We start from the raw sequence: 17,656 nt of genomic DNA, 5'->3' as shown, positions 1-17,656 counted from the left end.
CAGCTGGCTGCATCCAAGTCAATGAATGGGGTGTGTTGTATGGGGGATTTTTGGCTTAAAAAACCACCACCACCAATGCTGGCCAACCCTATCTCCAACCTGCAATATTAACAGCAGACTAAGGCTGCAATCCAAAACACAGTTACCTAGGAGCAAGTCCCATTGAACCCAGTGAAGCGTACTTGGATTGTAGCCTAAATTGCAGGGTATCTACAACCCTATATGGAGATAAAAGACAGTATTGTCTTGGCAGGGTAATAGTTTAAATGTTCAAGAACTTTTTACTTATCATGAAATAAGAAAAGAGTTAGAAAGAACTAAACTCCTTTGCTGATGATGCTTTCTGTTTCTGACTAGACATGATTCTGCTTCCCAATCACAACTATGCTAAAATTCTGCACTTCTCTTATCTATGGATAGCTCTCACTACGTCCCAGCGAGGGGAAAATAGGATCAAAAGAAACCAGGGAATTTCGTCTCCGAGCAATTGGATTGTCACTCTACTTTTCTCCTATCTCTATGCTCTTCCCTCTTTGCTCCGGGAGGCTAATTGTAGCCGCAGGAGCGGAGGGCGACCAGTGCGCAGGCGCAATTTTTGATTTTCCCTCTAAGGCGGTTGTACGACATTCCCGTTGTTGGCACCGCCTCTTCCTCCCTCCCTCGCGCCCCGCCTCAGATGCTGGTGCCGCCGCAGCTTCTTCTCCTGCACACGCGTGTCTGACAGGCCGCAGGAGCCGGTTAGAAGGGGCTTGAGGAGGGACGGACGGGCGGGCGAATGGATGGATCCCCGCGTGGCCTGGATCCAGCCCGAGCAGAAAGGTCCCGCCAATGCGCTCTGGATGCAAATCTGGGAGACCTCGCAGGGCCGAGCCGGCGGTGGCTCGTCCTCCTCGCCCTCCTCTTCGTCTCCGTCTCCTTTCCCCCCGACAACGCAGGCTCGCTACTCCCTTTGCCGCTTTAGCGCGGCGACGACTCCACCTCGCTCTGAGGCCGCCGGCGGGCCTCCTTCGTCACCCCAGCCACTGTCTAAGCCTTCTTCCCTCCTCCTTCTCCCCGCCCAGACGGTGGAGAGACGTACCCCGCGGCTGCTGTTGCTGCAGAAATCGTCTTCAGTCTCGTCGTCGTCGTCCTCCTCCTCCTCAGCTGAGTCTGGCGCTGACAGTCCCGGCGGCGGATCTTCTTCTTCCTCCTCGTCCTGTAGCCGAGCCGGACCTGGGCCGCCGCCGCCTGCAGCATCTTGCAAGGCCTTGGAGGGCGGCTCGGCTGGAGAGAATCAAGTGAAGCGGGGCGGGGAAGAGGAGACAGCGGAAGTGCAGAGCCAGAGGCCCGCAGGAGCAGTGCTTGCCGCCGCCTCGCCTCATCATTACCACCACCACCACTACTACCACCACCAGTACCACCCGAGCCGCAGGAAACGAGAGAACAAGGCCAGCACGTATGGGATGAACTATTTGCTCTCTGGCGGTGGGGGTGGCCACGAAGGTATCGCCCCGGCCGGCGACAGCAGGCTATGTTCTCAAGCGCTGCCGGGGTTCAACCCCGCCCCCGGCACGCCTTGGAAAAGCAGGCAGTACAGCCCAGGCATACAAGGGTGAGTGTAAGGGTTTGCATAGAGCGCTTCAACGCACTTTGTGTATGCTATCCTCTTGTCGTTACAACATCCTTGTAAGGTAGGTCAAGACCCATCCTTATTTTGCAGATCTGAAAGGCGAATTGAACGTGACTAAGAAGATCCATGGACAGGGTCTTGTGCTGCTGCTTTTAAATGAGAAGCAGCTTTGGTGACCTAGTTTGCATTGGAACTAGGGGCCTGGGGAGTGGGAGGGTACTGCATTTTTTCCGGGTAAACCTATTTCACTCAACCTGTGCAGTATGAGGGGAATAGCAACTGGGGAGTTTAACTGGGAAAACAGTGCAGAGGGAGAAATGTTTAAGCCTCCTCCCCAGTAAGTGGCCCTGATCTAAATTCCTCCCCCCCTTTAAATTTAAAAAACAGCAATTGTAGGAGTTCCTGCCCATAGATATACTGTATCATGCCAAGTTTGGTCTTAAGAGATGAATTGTCTGAGGCCATCCAGTCAGTTCATACAGAAAGCATTGATATTCTTTTAAAGACAAGAAATGAGGGAGATGCTTGTGGGGTTCTTAAAGGTGGCTTGCTTCTTAATTCAGGGTCTTCCATTCAGCATACATCTGAAACACTTCTTTGCACCCTGAATTTGGGGCCTTTGAAGTCAGTGGTCATACTTTCAAGTAAAATGCGAATGAGATTTTGGCTGTAGGTGCCCACTCTCCATGAGGTCTGGAATTGCACATGTGTTTTAGGTGTAATGCCTCAAGATGCTTTTTGAGGTGGTGTAGTATAATGGCTATGAGACTGAAATGCAAATTCGGAATTCCCTAGTTTGAATAGTACTTGAACTTTGAACTCGCTAATTAACTTTGGGAGAACGACTCTTATCCCCATGTTGCATGGGGGGGGGGAGCGGCTAACGCTGACATACTGTATAGGACTGTTGTACGGATTGCAGCAAGGTTGCATAAATTTTGGCTGGCCTTAGTAGCCAACTAAAAACTCCTCTAGTATAGGGTGTTGCCCATGATCGAGAGGTCACAGACAGTCTCTCTTTCCCCACCACTAGAAAGGAGAATGGGTTTGTTTTGTTGAGCTCCTGAGGTTCTTAAAGCACATTAGCAATATACCAGCAAAACAACTCTCTCTCTTACCAGGAGCTGGTTGTGGAACTTTTAGCAGACAATTTTAAACAAGTAACAGTCCCAGCTGCTAATTTTGCCCTGGCAGCCAAGAAGCTGCGGGCTAGCCATATTAAGAACTATGGCATATAATCAGTTTTAAATTGGGTATAACTAGTTCTGCTGTTGTTTTATTTGTACTTGGATGTCTTATTTATTTTAATTTTTTTCTCTCTGTATTTTGCAAAGGTCTATGGCTATATGCAATAAAGTTCAAACAAACACTCTCACACACTTTTTCCCTAGCGTTGCAACTGGAGAGGGCACAAACCCTGCCCCTTTCTCAATTTCTTAGGTTGGGATGAAGGCTGGGGTTTGTCACACTTGCCATAGGGCGATGGAACTCCCACATTGGCACATGGAATTGGGGGCTATTGATTTCAGAGATAACAAGTGAGACCTGGAACAAAATTTTGCAGTTTATCAACAACCCTCAGAGGAGCCTCAGGGCTCCAGCCATCTGACAGCAGAAGCCTTAGGAGTTCAGGCCTTGTGGGAGGGAAGTTCAGGGGTGGGCAGAGAGGAAAAGGACACCTTTCCCCTATGCTATACAGTGATTGTGGACTTCTCGCCCAGACCCTAAGCATTTTATCACAATATCGGGGCGGGAGGTCTGGGAAAGGGAAAGATATCCTTTTTCTTTTCTTCTTTCCAAAGCATCCCAATATTGCAAAGAGGAGTCTTTTCACACAAACACTCACTCCTTGATTCTCATCCCCAATACTCCTAGATTCTACAACATGTTAGGGAGTCTGGGGACCTCACAGGTGCTTGTCAGGCTGCTTTTTAATTTGGTTGGCCTTGATTTGCTCTAAACCAATTGAGCTAATAGAGGACCTCATGTATATGAAGCGATGTTGAACACTCTGAAGTGCTGTATAAATGTTCTATGTGTTAAGTGTATACCTAAATGTGTAAAGCAGGAATGTTACAAAAATGTGTATCAAAGCACCTATCAAGGAACCGTGAATAGCTGCAGTTGTAAAGTTATCACACTGGCCAATCTGGGTTTGCGCTCCCATTTGTGGAGACCCAGAGGTGGAGCTTGGACAGCTGGAATTCCACTTAAAGCTGGTTGCCCCTGTCTCTTGCTTGTGGACTTTCATGAAGTACTCTTTTGATTCTTGGAAAGGACATGGGTAACATTAAATTTGTGGTTCTCACACATGTTTTACTGTATGTACATGCATTGGAAAGCCATGGTCAGTCAGTTGTATGAGTGGGTTTATATGTGATTGGTCCATGCAGTTTGAAGACTAAGTGTATTCCATATGGGAAAAATGTAACGGATGACCCAGAGATTAGGGCAAGGTAATGTAACAAAATTAAAATCTACAGACAATTTACTGTGGCCTGCAATCAATTTCTGCACTCAAACATCTAATCTTAATCTGATTTCAATAACCAGAATCTATTGTTTCCTTTAGTAGCTGTTGAGTTTCTCGTTCTTAAATAACTGATCCTCTGAGGCCTAGTTCTAGTAATGATTTTTATTGCCAACCCGTTCTGAGTGTTAGGATTCAGTACTTGGGTTTATGAATAAAACGTAGTTAATTTAGTTTGGTGTTACCTTTACCAAAATGAATTGCTCTTGGAGTATACTGAGGAACCTAGTTGAAAAAACTTCCAAATGATTTAGTGCTGAGGTGTTAATATCTGTCAGATTCTGTTTTCTCATTGTAATGACTGCAGTTTACAGAAACTCTTGAATTCTGTTCAGCTTTATATTTTACTTCCTACACACAAACTGTTTTCTAGGAATTGCATTTTTTCCAAATTACATAAACATCATAGTTAGGAAATTTGGTCTTTTGCTTTTTATAGAATTGTTTAATACATAGTGTTCATCATCATAATTTACAGGCTTTTTCTTTGTAATGGATGAATTAATGATACCGATTCTCTCTGTTTCTGAAGTTTAGAGGTGAGTGTGGATCCTTATGTAGCCAGTGCTATTCATGCACAAGAGGGCATTATTATAAGGTTGGGTGTAGCCCAAGGTTTGCAGAAGTATAAACAATCTTTTGGGGGATACTGAAATGGGGGAGCTCCCAAATCATCCCAAGGCCATGGAATGCTGACTTACTGTTAAGACAGGGAGGGGGGGAATAAAAAATCAGGTAGGAATGGAGTATCATGGGAGAGAGTATGGCAGAGTGATTAGAACACTCCACACTGTAAATATTATGTTACAGTTCCCCCTTGTATATTTTTATTACAGTAGGGTCCCGCTTATACGGCGGGTTAGGGACCAGGCCCCTGCCATAAAGTGGAACCCCATTGACTATAATGGGGCCGTCGCGCGAAAATGATGCGAAAACATCGCAAAACGTCACAAAAGAGCAAAAATCGGCTTTAAAATGGAAAACGAAAGCCGCCGCATTAGCGGAACGCCGGTAAGCGAAGTGCCGGTAAGCGGAGCCCTACTGTATTTATATAATGCCATCAGTGTACATGGTGCTTTACATAATAATATAAACAGCAAGAACAAATTCCTGGGCCAAGGAATTCTTAGTCTAAATTTTAAAAGTTGGGGAGAGAAGAAAAAGGCCAAGTCGATTGAGTAACATAGAAGGAATTTCAATATATATACTTGTATACACATGTAGTATGATTTTTGATTATGTTTACTCAGCAGCAAATTTCACTAAGTTCAGTAGGACCGTATCCTTTGTAAATGTGTTGAGGGGTTTACAGCTTCCATTGTGAGGAGTACAAACTAAAGAGTTTTATAGGAGTTGGTATAGTTTCTAGCTAAGCTGTGTCCATGTAAATCAAGAGAAGGCATCACTTATGTGAAGCTAAATGTGAATCTTACAGGCTTGGGAAAACGTTACTGTCCTATGGTAAGAGCCATAGAGGAAGAGACTTGGCATGTGACTTAAAACTATTTGGAATCCTTTCCTTTTTTATAGAGGTCACTGATGTTTTGGGGTCGTGGGCACTTTCGCAATCCAAGGACACTGTCATGGACATCATGCATGCACCATAGCCTTCCTACCAGCAATTAGATTTCTTCCTTCCTACCAGCAATTAGATTTTTTTTGGGGGGGGGATGTTTTAGCTTTTTCCCAGCATATCTTTTTTTGGGGGGGGGGATGATCTTCCTAGAGAGTACAGCTGTGGAGGCAAGAGAGGATCTTCGCTCCCTAGCTGCTGTCTCACCTCTTCACAACAATTAAGCTTCTATTGGAGTCAATAGAAGGCTTTTTTTCAAGCCTAATTGCAGCAGTGGGGGCATGATTGTTTTTTTTGGGGGGTGCACCTTTCTCTCCCCAGCTGTGATCCTCCCAATCACCCTCCTCTTGTAATTAAGTTTGAGTGAAGTCTTCACTTACAGCCAATAGAAAGTTTATTTGAAGCCTAATCACGGTGCTGGGGGGCCCTTTCAACAGGGTGAGGAGTCACAACTGGGGAGTGTAAATCTAATGGTACCCCCCTGAAATACCCCCCATGCTGCAAGTAGGCTTGAAAAAGGGATCTTTCAATCCTAGTTTCAGCAGGGGGAGAAAATTGGAGGATAGTACCCTGCGCACACCAGGAAAGGTTTTTGCAGGCACATGTGCACCTACAGGCACTGCATATGCGTCCCATGTATTTATTGTTAAGCCTGTTTTAAAGCATGTGTTTGAAAATAAAGTCCCAGTGTAGTTGAGTGGCTAGAGTGTTTTGCTTGAGGAAACCATATATAGATCCCAGGTCAACTATTAGATTAGTACTCTATTGCCGCTGACCTTTTTATTCTTCCCCATAGGCTCCATGAAGAAATAATTGACTTCTATAACTTCATGTCCCCTCGTCCTGAAGAAGCAGTTATGAGAAGAGAAGTAGTGAAAAGAATAGAAACTGTCATCAAAGATCTTTGGCCATCAGCAGATGTGAGTACTTCTCAAAACTAGTATCTTTGCTCCCCATCTCAGTTTCCCTTCTCAACTCCGTTCTCGCCCCAGGGCTTGGGTGGGGGAAAATAAACTCTGTTCTTCCATACCTTTTAGTTTAAGCCAGAAGATATGAAAGGAGCCCAGTGCTCCCTTCTGGCCTGAACAAAAAGGCATAGAGGAAACAGGTTTCTGTCTAAGTGCTGTACCAAAAGGGTATCTCCCATAGGATCCTTAGTACCGTTTGTACCTATTTATTTTCAGTAATGTGTACCCCGGTCTCTACTGCCATGCATGAAATTAATTTTTTTCATGAAAGCGCATCAATATTTTTTTTGGTCTTAAATAACTTATAGAGACTGATCTCTATAAAACTATTTATATCCACTAATAGGCAAAACACCTTGCGGTTTAAGAATGTACCTATAGCCCACAGATATTTCTATCAAACTTTAAAAAGCGGGGAAATTGGACAGCTATAGTGAATGCACCAGGGGAGCAGGAGACCTGCCCTCCTCTCTGAGATATTGTACTGCCCTACAAATTTGTCAAAATGCAAAGACAATTTGGGTTGGTCTTTCACAGTCCAATCCATTTGCTGTGTAGCTTGCAAAAATTTGGTAACCTGCCTCTGAGCATATGGTGAGTGGTGGCAATACCTGCCATCTCCAAAGATAGAGAATTACATTTTTGTATGTTTGTTGGTGTTCTTACTTTGCTTCATTCCTGTGTTTCTATTGTTTCTACAGAGAATGTAATCTAGAAAATTTTATTTCTCTCATTATTCATCTTAGAAACCTGTGTCAAATTTATTTTTGTTAATTTCAAAGCCTTTTTAATGGTCAGTGTCATATGATGATGAAGACAGCCTTTTGTGTTTCAAATTGGAGGCTATGTTCTATTTCCCTTTTGGGTGCATTAACAGTTGAATCTGAAACTGCAGTTTGATGTAAAATCAGGCTGATTACAATATGTTGCTACTTCAGCAATGACTCTAGCTGTTGGAAAAAACAAACTTAGCCTGCCCAAGATGCATGTTTTCAGCCTACTATGTTTAAAACACTTCATTTAAGGCAAGGTGGGCATAGTCAGTTAAAAACATAGAGCACGCCTAGAATTTTGCTAGAATATATTTCACCTCCCACTGTTTTATCTTGTGGAAACTGAGACACTCCTGATGTCCACTGGAGACTATTCTGCAGAATAGTCAGTGCCATTATTCCACAATTAGTTTTGGAGTTTTTTAGTGTAAATTTTGCAAAGTGTTGCTGTACTTCACATATTCACAGAAACAGAAGCAAAAGAAAATGATTTCCTATAGGAAACTTCACTAAAATTGCAAAGGAAATCAGACATATTTAAAGTGACTATCTGAACTATATCAACTGTCTTAATAATGTTGCTTCCTCCCTGCTAAAGCAAGATCACCACAGCACGTCTTCTTTCTATTATTTGGGCTGATTGCAGGTACTGCCACCACTCACCATATGCTCAGAGGCACATGTTACTAAATTCTTCCAAGCTACACAGGAAGTGGATTGGACTGTGAAAGACCAACCCAAATTGGGTTTGCATTTTTACAAATTTGTAGAGCAGTCCAATGTCTCAGAGAGGAGTTCAGGTCTCCTGTTCCCCTGGTGCATTCACTAGGGCTGCCCAATTTCCCTGCTTTTTAAAGTTTGGTAGAAATATCTGTTGGCTATAAGTACGTTCTTAAACCGCAAGGTTTTTTGCCTATTAGTGAATTTCTCTGCTTTTTAATCCAGGAGGTAAGAAATGGGATCCTGTGCAAGCTTGCCGAGAATGGATTGTTCATTTGCATGCTTATTGAGTTCAGTGGGATTTACTCCCCTGCAATCATGCTTAGGATAGGTGAAACTGACCACAGGGGATGGGGAGGGGAGGAGGAGGGCAGAGGGGAGGAGGGGGATGAGAGCAGGGTGGGGAGAAGGACAGGTTTGATCATTTGCATGTTTGAGTTCAATGGGATTTACTCCCATGCAGTCATGCTTAGGATAGGTAAAACTGACCGGGGGGGGAAGGGAGGGCGGGGGGGGAAGGGAGGGAGGGCGGGCTGGAGTGGGCAGGGAAGGAGTAAGAAGGGAGAGGGGCGGGGAGGAGGAAGGGAGAGGGGAGGGGAAAGGTAGGTCTGATCATTTGCATGCTTATTGATTTCAATGGGATTTCCTATGTAATCATGGTTAGGATAGGTAAAACTGACCATGGGGGAGGAGCAGGGTTAGGGGAGGAGAAAGAAGGAGAAGAGGGAGAAGAGAGGAAGGAGGGGGAGCGGCAAGGAGGGGATTGGAGGGGGAGGGGCAAAGGAAGGGACAGGAGAGGGCAGGTTTGATCATTTGCATACTTATTGAGTTCAATTATTATTATTTTATTATTTATTTAATTTATTAGTCGCCCATCTGGCTGGTTGTCCAGCCACTCTGGGCGACGTACAAGATAAAACAATATATTAAAACATTAAAATTTAAAACCATAACAGTAAGAAACCTAACCCACCCCAAAAGCCTGCCTGAAGAGCCAGGTCTTCAAGGCCCAGCGGAAGATTATCATAGAAGGGGCATGGCAGAGATCATTTGGGAGAGGGTTCCACAGGGTGGGGGCCACTATTGAAAAAGCCCTCTCTCTAATCCTCACCAGTCTAGCTGTTTTAACAGGTGGGATCGAGAGAAGGTCTTCTGAGGCTGATCTTGTTGAGCGGCATCCCTGACGATGGTATTTACTCCCGTGCAATCATACTTAGGATAGGTAAAACTGACCAGGGGGAGAAGGAGGGGATTGAAGGGGGAGGGAATGGGGGGAGGGAGATGGTGGGGATTGGAGGGGGAGGGAGGGAGAAGAAGGGAGGGCGGGTTTCATCAGTTGCATACTTTTTTATTTCAATGAGATTTATTTCTGTGCAGTCATGTTTGAAAATGGAAATGGACTGCCTTCAAGTTATTCCCAATTTATGGCGACCCTATGAATAGGGTTTTCATGTTAAACAGTATTCAGAGGTGGTTTTACCATTGCCTTCCTTTGAAGCTAAGAGGCAGTGACTGACTCTAGGACACCCAGTGATTTTCATAGCTGTGTGGGGATTCGAACCCTGGTCTACCAGGTCATAGTCCAGCACTGACCTCTGGGAGAGGCAGGGAGTGTAGGAGGATGGGGAGGGGAGGAGATTGGGTGGGTGGGCACTGGGCAGAGGGGAAGCCCCTTTCCTTTCCAAAAGGAAAACATTGTGAACAGGATCATTGCTTTTCAGCGTTTCCCTCACCTTTTTATTCTACAGCAGGTACATGTAGCCTCCCACCCAAATTTAAACCAAAGCTGTCTCTGGCCACAACCACACCAGACCTTTATTTCACTTTAGACCAGCGTTACCCAACCTTTTTCAACCCAACGCCCCTTTGCAAAATCTTTTTGTGCCCAACGCCGCCCTCAAATTAAGTATATGCCAATGCTTCCTATTCTTCCCTTAAAATATGAGTAATGCATAAAAGGTATTTTCAATGATTATTACTGATCGTTTTTATCATGCCTTTTTATTGCACTTAGATTACACATTGAATTCTTAGTATGATTTATTAATATCCATACATAGTTACACGCAAGAAACAAATTGCAGATATAGGGGTTGTTTCTTATTTCACAAATCCTGAAATCATAAGCAAAAATTAAGTCCACACAGTATGAACCAATAGAATACACTGTGTTACTTAACAACAAACTCATTCAGTTTACCGGCATTGTTTCGTTAAACAAGTTCATTTAAACATCACAGAAACAACGGGTAGTGAGTATGTCCCATTCCTGAAGAAAATCAGCGAATAACTGACTGTCTGCATCACCTGTTCACACACGGCACTCATCCGTTGGAAGAATGCGCCCTCCACCAATACACCCAGCTTATCAAACACTCTCTCGTGATTGGTTCCAACATCCCTCAAGACAGCATCGGAACATTACTTAGTGGCAGGGCGTGGCTAATATCCCCATTCCTTGATATGACACTGGCCGCTATTCAGAATTTCTTTACTAAAGAGCACACACTATTTATAGTGTTATTTCCATGAACTGAGACTATTAAATACATTCTAACTGGGGACAAAACAGTTTAAAAATTAATGCTTCGTGTATTAAATAAAATTAAACTTAAATGCTTCAACTGTCGCATCAGACCGCCAAATGTAAACGCCCCCTAATGAACCCAAACGCCCCCCTAAAGTTTGTAGTCACGCCAACGCCCCCCTGAAAGGCTGAAATGCCCCCCAGGGGGGCACTACCGCCCACATTGGGAATCACTGCTTTAGAAATCATGGCTTCTCCCAAAGAATGCTGCGAAGTGCAGTTAGTGAAAGGTGCTGAGAGTTGCTAGGAGACACCCTGTTCCCCTCACAGAGCTTCAATCGGAGCCGCTGACTGTTAAACCACTCTGGCCACTGGAACTCTGTCAGGAGAATAGCAGTCTCCTCTCAGCACCTTTTGCAAACTACACTTCCCAGGATTCTCTGAGGGAAGCCATGACTGTCGCATGTGAAATCAAAGTCTGGTGTGGGTGTGGCCCCCTGATTAGGCAATGCAAGCAGCTAGGAGTCTGGCTTTTAGAACACTGACAGTTGGTTCTTACTGAGCATGCCCGACATTATCATTCAGTTCAATGTAAAATTTATTAATTTAATTCAAAATCAGCTAGGCATCTTTTTAACTTTTAAACTGCAGAAGATGAAGGTCAGAGTATGGGGCAAGGTCAGTAACAGGATTATAGGTCCTCTGTGAACATAACTGATTTTTAATGAATTTCAACAGATTATGAGAACTCTCAGAGAAGAAAGTCCAAAAGGGGTCTGGGTTTTTTTTCTCTCTCCTTAGACTTTGAACTCTCAATTCTCTCTGACTATTTTGTGTTTCGCCATGAAAATTGAGAGTTGTTAAGCAAGCGTTTCTGAGTTCAGGACTATAAGTTTTGTAAGGTTTTGTTTTGAAATGAGCTTATGGGAAGCATCAGAATGGCGTGGGGGGTATTTTTAATTTAACATTGCGGAATGTGAAAAATCCACGCTGGCTATAGTATACAGCCACTCTTGTGGAGAGACATCTGCACCGAGCTTCAGATCTTGTGACCACCTTCCTGTCTTTTGGCTTTAAAGCTGTTTATGGGAATGGATGCAAAGAGGCAGCAGTCATAGTGTTGCACTTAATTTATCTTCTATGGAAATATAGCATTGCACTGTTGCCTCCCAATCAAAGCACGTGCTCTCACTGCTAAGCACGATGTAGGGACACACCACATATACGGGGGGCCAGAGTACTCCCATGTTTTCCCAACAGTGGAAGTGGCATGAAACTGGTAGTTTTCTTAGTCTCTGCAGTGGCACTGTGGACAGTGGAAGCAAGGAAACATTTGCTCACTACGGGGACCATGCAAGTGGCTAAATTATAAGTCTGGGTTAAAGTGTTCTTCACAATACTGTTTTTATCTTATAAAAATGTTAAGGACATGGACATTAACACAGTCAAGTGTTGTAATAAATATTGTTTGATTCTTAAGCTCTGTATCCTTGGAATCTAATAGTAGCAATTGTATTAACCATTAGGTTGGCTGCAGGGTTTATTGGCTGTGTTTGGATGTCATAGTAAGATTTATTGAGATGTAAATGAATGAGACTAGCGTTCAACGAATCAGAATAGTAGAGTTGGAAGGGGCCAATAAGGCCATCGTGTTCAACCCTTTGCTCAATGCAGGAATCCACCTTAAAGCATACCTGACAGGTGGCTGTCCAGCCATCTCTTGAATGCCTCCAGTGTTGGAAAGCCCACCACCTCCCTAGATAATTGGTTCCATTGTTGTACCGCTCTAACAGTTGGGAGATTTTTGTTGATGTTCAGCTGAAATCTGGCTTCCTCTAACTTGAGCCCATTCTGTGTCCTGCACTCTGGGGCGATCAAGAATAGATCCTGGCCCTCCTTTGTGTGACAACCTTTCAAGTACCTGAAGAGTGCTATCATATCTCCCCTCGGTCTTCTCAAGGTTGAACATGCCCAGTTATTTCACTCTCTCCTTATAGGGCTTTGTTTCCAGTCCCCTAATCATCCTTGTTGCCCTCCTCTGAACCTATTCCAGTTTGTCTGCATCCTTCCCAAAGTGCAGTGTCCAGAACTGGATGCAGTACTCAAGATGAGGCCTAACCAGTGCCAAATAGAGGGGAACCAATACTTCACGAGATTTGGAAACTATACTTCTGTTAATGCAGCCTAAAATAGCACTTGATTTTTTTGTAGCCACATTGCTCTATTGGCCCATATTCAGCTTGTAATCAACAATTCCAAGATCCTTCTTGCATGTAGTATTGCTGAGTCAAGTACTCCCCTTCTAATATCTGTGCATTTGGTTTCTTTTTGCTATGTGTAGAACTTTGCACTTATCCCTGTTAAATTTCATTCTGTTTTCAGCTCAATGCTCCAACCTATCAAGATCGCTTTGAATTTTGTTTCTGTTCTCCTGGGTATTAGCTATACCTCCCACTTTTGTATCATCTGCACCTCCTTATCCAAGTCATTAATAAAAATGTTGAAGCACTGGGCCCAGGACTGAGCCCTGCAATACTCTACTCATTACCTTCCCCCAGTTAGAGAAGGAACCGTTGCTAAACACTCTTGAGTACAATTCTGTAGCCAAGTGTGCATCCTTAGCACTTTGCCAAAAAGTTTGCTGAAGTCAAGATATATTATGTCCACAGCATTCCCACCATCTACCAGGAGGTTACCCGATCAAAAAAATGAGATAAGATTAGTCTGGTAGGATTTGTTCTTGACAAATTCATGTTGCCTTCTAGTAATCACTGCATTGTTTTCAAGGTGCTTATAGGTGACCGGTTTATAATCTGCTCCAGAATTTTCTCGGAGGTTAATGTCAGGCTGACTGGTCTGTAGTTCCCAAGTTCTTCCTTTTTTCCCTTTTTAAAAGATAGGGACAACATTAGCCCTCCTCTAGTTATCTGGCACTTCACCCATCCTCCACGATTTCACAAAGATAGTAGCTCAGTTTAGCCAGTTCTATCAATACTCCAGGATGTAATTCATTGCACCCTGGAGATTTGAACTCATTCAAAGTGATTAGGTATTCCTTCATCATTTGTCTATCGTTCTCAAGCTGCAATTTGTGCTTCATGTTGCCAGGAAGCTATAGACCATCTTTTGGGAGAATACTGAGCCAAAGTAGGAACTGAGCACTTCTGCCTTTTCTTTGTCACCTGTTATTTTGTTATCCTCATTGAGTAGCTGTGCCACCATTTATTTTCCCTGCCTTTTACTATTGATGTACCTAAACGAAGCTTCTTTTGTTGCTTTTAGCATCCCTCGCTAACCTCAGCTCATTCTCAGCTTTAGCCTTCCTGATGCCATCCCTGCAGTTCCGTGCTACGTGTCTGTACCCTTCCTTTGTGGCCTTGCCTTCCTTCCACTTCCTAAATGTGTCCTTTTTGTTTTCAGGTCATCTGTAAGCTTTTTGTGAAGACATATTCCTCTGCTGTCTTCCTCCTTTTTTACTTGTTGGAATTGTTTGCAATTGTGCCTGTAGCATTTCCGTTTTTAGAAACTCCCACCCATCTTGGACTCCTTTTCTCATTAGGGTCTCTTGCCATGGAACCTTACTTATCATTTTTCTGAGTTTATTAAAATCGTATTTCCTGAAGCCCATGTATAACATGGTGACTTTCCCCCAGAGTTCCTGTAACTGCCACTTCATCCACTAAGTGATCTCTCTTGGTTAGAATCCTCTAGTTCTTTCCTCCACTTTCTGTAGGAGAAAGGTATCAGCAACACAAGTCAGGAATTTCTTGGTGGGGCTATGTTTGGCAGAATTTGTCTTCCAGCAGATAGCAGGGTAATTTAAGTCCCCCATCATGCCTCCCTGGAACATTGGCAATTTGCTTTTCAAAAGTTTCCCCTGACCTTGTGTGCATCCCACCCCTGCCTGGTCTGGAGGAAGAATTTGGAACTTTTGTGGCTTGAATTTTTGATTTGTCTCATCATCCAGACTGAGATTAACTATAACTGTGATTAAGTTCAAACAAGCCAACTTTAAATAATGGTTTCTGAATGTTGTTTAAACATACCAGTTAATAACCCCTTCTTGTGTGACTCTGGGAGTGGGCTGGTTTCATTCCACGCAAACGTATAGGCATCTTCAAAGAAAAAGTCTTCATCGGAGCAGCTTGTTGCAGATATTGCAGATGACCATGCTAATACATAGACATCTAGAGGCTAGGCTAGGCAATGTGCCCAATCCCAGTGGCAGAGATAGGAGCGCATGCTAGGTATTCACATTATGGCTTCTTTAAATGAATAACACATCATGTTAACTAACAACACAACAAACTGTGCTTTATGTTAACAGCAGAAGTGAAAACTTCTGAATTCCTCCATCTGACTGTGCTGGAGGAACAGTGTAAGGGGAACATGTCCAGGCTCATTCATGTTTCACTAAACCATAGCTTGGTGAGATGCTTGAACATAGTCATTGTCTTCCCAGTTGTTTAGTAATATTAAAACAGACAATTCTGTTTACAGAATAACTTCATATGTTACTGATCAGAAGTAGTAATTTCTCTTTAAGTTTATCATATTAGAAAACATTGAAGCCTGTATTGCTGTATATCTCCTTTTCAGAATCATAGAATAGTAGAGTTGGAAGGGGCTTATAAGGCCATCGAGTCCAACCCCCCCAGAATTGGTTTGGTTTTGATTTTCGTTATTAGTGAGCAGGGCTGTGGAGTCGGGAATCGGAAGCAATGTTGGGTGGAGTCGGAGTTGGTAGAAATGTACTGACTCAGACTCCGGCTTCAAAAATAAATTTTGATTGACAATTTTTTTAAAATATAAATTCAAAATGTCAAAGAAGCTTCCCATGAAGTCAGCTGTAGTTGAGCATTTCACCATAACTCAAGATGGAAAACATTTTGTGTGTCAGTGTATGACACAGGACCCAGATGAAGACAAATGCTGTGATGCCAAGATCAGCACATATTCAGGCAGCGATAGAAATGCTCCTATGAGAGCTTCCAGTTTAAAAAGACATTTACAGCCCTTTCCAGGGCTGTGGAGTTGGAAGCAATTGTGGGTGGAGTCGGAGTCAGACAGTAGAAAAATAGAGGAGTCGGAGTCGAAGGTTTGGACTCCACAGCCCTGTTGGTGAGAGACATGCCAGAAAAATCACTTAAGAGATTTCAGCCTTGGTAATAAATAATACAAAGCTTACATATTTGTTCCTTCTTACCAATCCAGTTTTGTGAATTGATCTCAAGTAACAGGAATGCGCTGAGGGTTCCCACCTTCCTGTGTAGGGTTTTTTAACCTCCTGGTTTCCTCTAACCGTAGTTTGTAGTGACAACTGAATCAAGCAAACTATGGTTAGAGGAAACCAGTAAAGAGAATTCCTGCATGAGAGGAAAGTAAGGAGAGAGCCTGTGGAACACTTCTGACTACCAAACCATGGCTTGGCAATCAGATAACATGTCCCCTTAACCAGGTTAGTGTGTTTTGGAGTGAAAGGAGCATTTATAGAGAAAGGAAGACTAATCAGTCTCAGATATCAGAAATGTTTTGAGTAAAATTCTATAGAACAAAGCATGTGGATTTATTTGAGAGATTTTTCCATTCAGAATAATGTTCAGTACTAATTTTCTTTTTCAGGTTCAGATATTTGGAAGTTTTAGTACAGGGCTTTATCTGCCAACTAGGTGAGTCTTGACTTAAATTTTCCGTTTTCAATGTCCTGTGTTAGTAATGCTGTGTTATGGAAGGGATTTTTGTTGTTATTTGCAGTGCCACCCAGTTTAGAAAGCCTGAACAGTCAGAGCCTTGCCCCAGTCTCAGCACAAACAACAAAGGAGGGGGAGGAAAATTGATGCAGGGATAAACATGCAATTATCACTTTTATATTAATTTAGGTTTAGTTATGGTATGCAGAGCTTGGAAAAGTTACTTTTTTGAACTACAACTCCCATCAGCCCCAGCCAGCATGGCCACTGGATTGGGCTGATGGGAGTTGTAGTTCAAACAAAGTAACTTTTCCAAGCTCTGATGGTATGATATATAATAGGAATATGTTAATATATCTTCATTATGTCCTTCCTTAAATTTGATGTAACCTTTAAAGCTGAGATTCATTTAAGCAGAATTATGTGTGGGATACTGATTCTTATGTTTAACTGTAAATATGTATTATTTCAATTGTGCTATTTTTCAATAGAATAAATACTGCAAATACTGAGGTGTTTCAAAGCATTCTGCATACTGCATCACTAGGTATACTAGCATTTGTGACCTCTTATTATTTACAGCCTTACAGCAAATATAGAAGAATGTTTGTGTATAAGAATTGACCTTAACCATTATTTTCCATAGTTTAAATATTTATAAATGCAGAAGGCAAAATAAACACACATGTAAACCGCGATCTGGCTAACTGAAAGGTTCATTAACCAAATTGCCAACATTATCAGAATCACATGGACACACGAGTGAAATGTAGCCCACATATTCAGTTTGGGGGGATTACTAGTAAGGTTACTATACTGAAGACTGAATTTGACTATCTTCAAAGGAATATTAATGCATAATCTGCTAATAAACATTATGTATGTTGTATTATCTATAGTGATATTGATTTAGTGGTTTTTGGAAAATGGGAGAGTCCACCTCTACAGCTGCTAGAACAAGCACTAAGGAAACACAATGTGGCTGAGCCATATTCAATTAAAGTACTTGACAAAGCTACGGTAAGTAACTGGTACAAATTATTCTTGATTTTACAGAGTATAAGCTATTTAGTATGACAATTTTAAAATGCAACTATTTTTTATGCTGTGTTGAATCTTGATACTGAAGTTTCTGAAGATCCAGATACCAGACTCCTATCAGATTGTAACAGTGTCACTTGAATCCTAATTTTATTTATGGAATAAATGTATTTTCTCACATAGCAGTATTCTTCCCTTGCAAAGAATTATTGGTATGGTTCTCAT

At 42.8% G+C, this 17,656-nt stretch overlaps 1 protein-coding gene across 3 annotated transcripts in view; it reads left to right on the top strand.

Annotated features, from left to right (window-relative positions):
- Positions 1-565: 565 nt before the first annotated feature.
- TENT4A (terminal nucleotidyltransferase 4A) overlaps positions 566-17,656 on the top strand; it is a 30,896-nt gene continuing 13,805 nt past the window's right edge. For 2 of the 3 annotated variants that reach the window (XM_061588324.1, XM_061588316.1), the window contains exons 1-4: positions 566-1,591; positions 6,509-6,632; positions 16,323-16,369; positions 17,290-17,410. In XM_061588324.1, the coding sequence (XP_061444308.1) occupies positions 780-1,591; positions 6,509-6,632; positions 16,323-16,369; positions 17,290-17,410 (1,104 nt within the window). In that variant the 5' untranslated portion in view covers positions 566-779. Of the gene's footprint in view, positions 1,592-4,975; positions 5,151-6,508; positions 6,633-16,322; positions 16,370-17,289; positions 17,411-17,656 lie in introns of those variants that run through there. The other variant, XM_061588333.1, reaches the window with a different exon arrangement.

This window comes from Rhineura floridana, chromosome 1 (genome assembly GCF_030035675.1).
Source record: "Rhineura floridana isolate rRhiFlo1 chromosome 1, rRhiFlo1.hap2, whole genome shotgun sequence".
NCBI classification, from domain to species: domain Eukaryota; kingdom Metazoa; phylum Chordata; class Lepidosauria; order Squamata; family Rhineuridae; genus Rhineura; species Rhineura floridana.
Note: the sequence above shows the minus strand (reverse complement) of the source record. Positions and strands in the feature narration are given on the sequence as shown.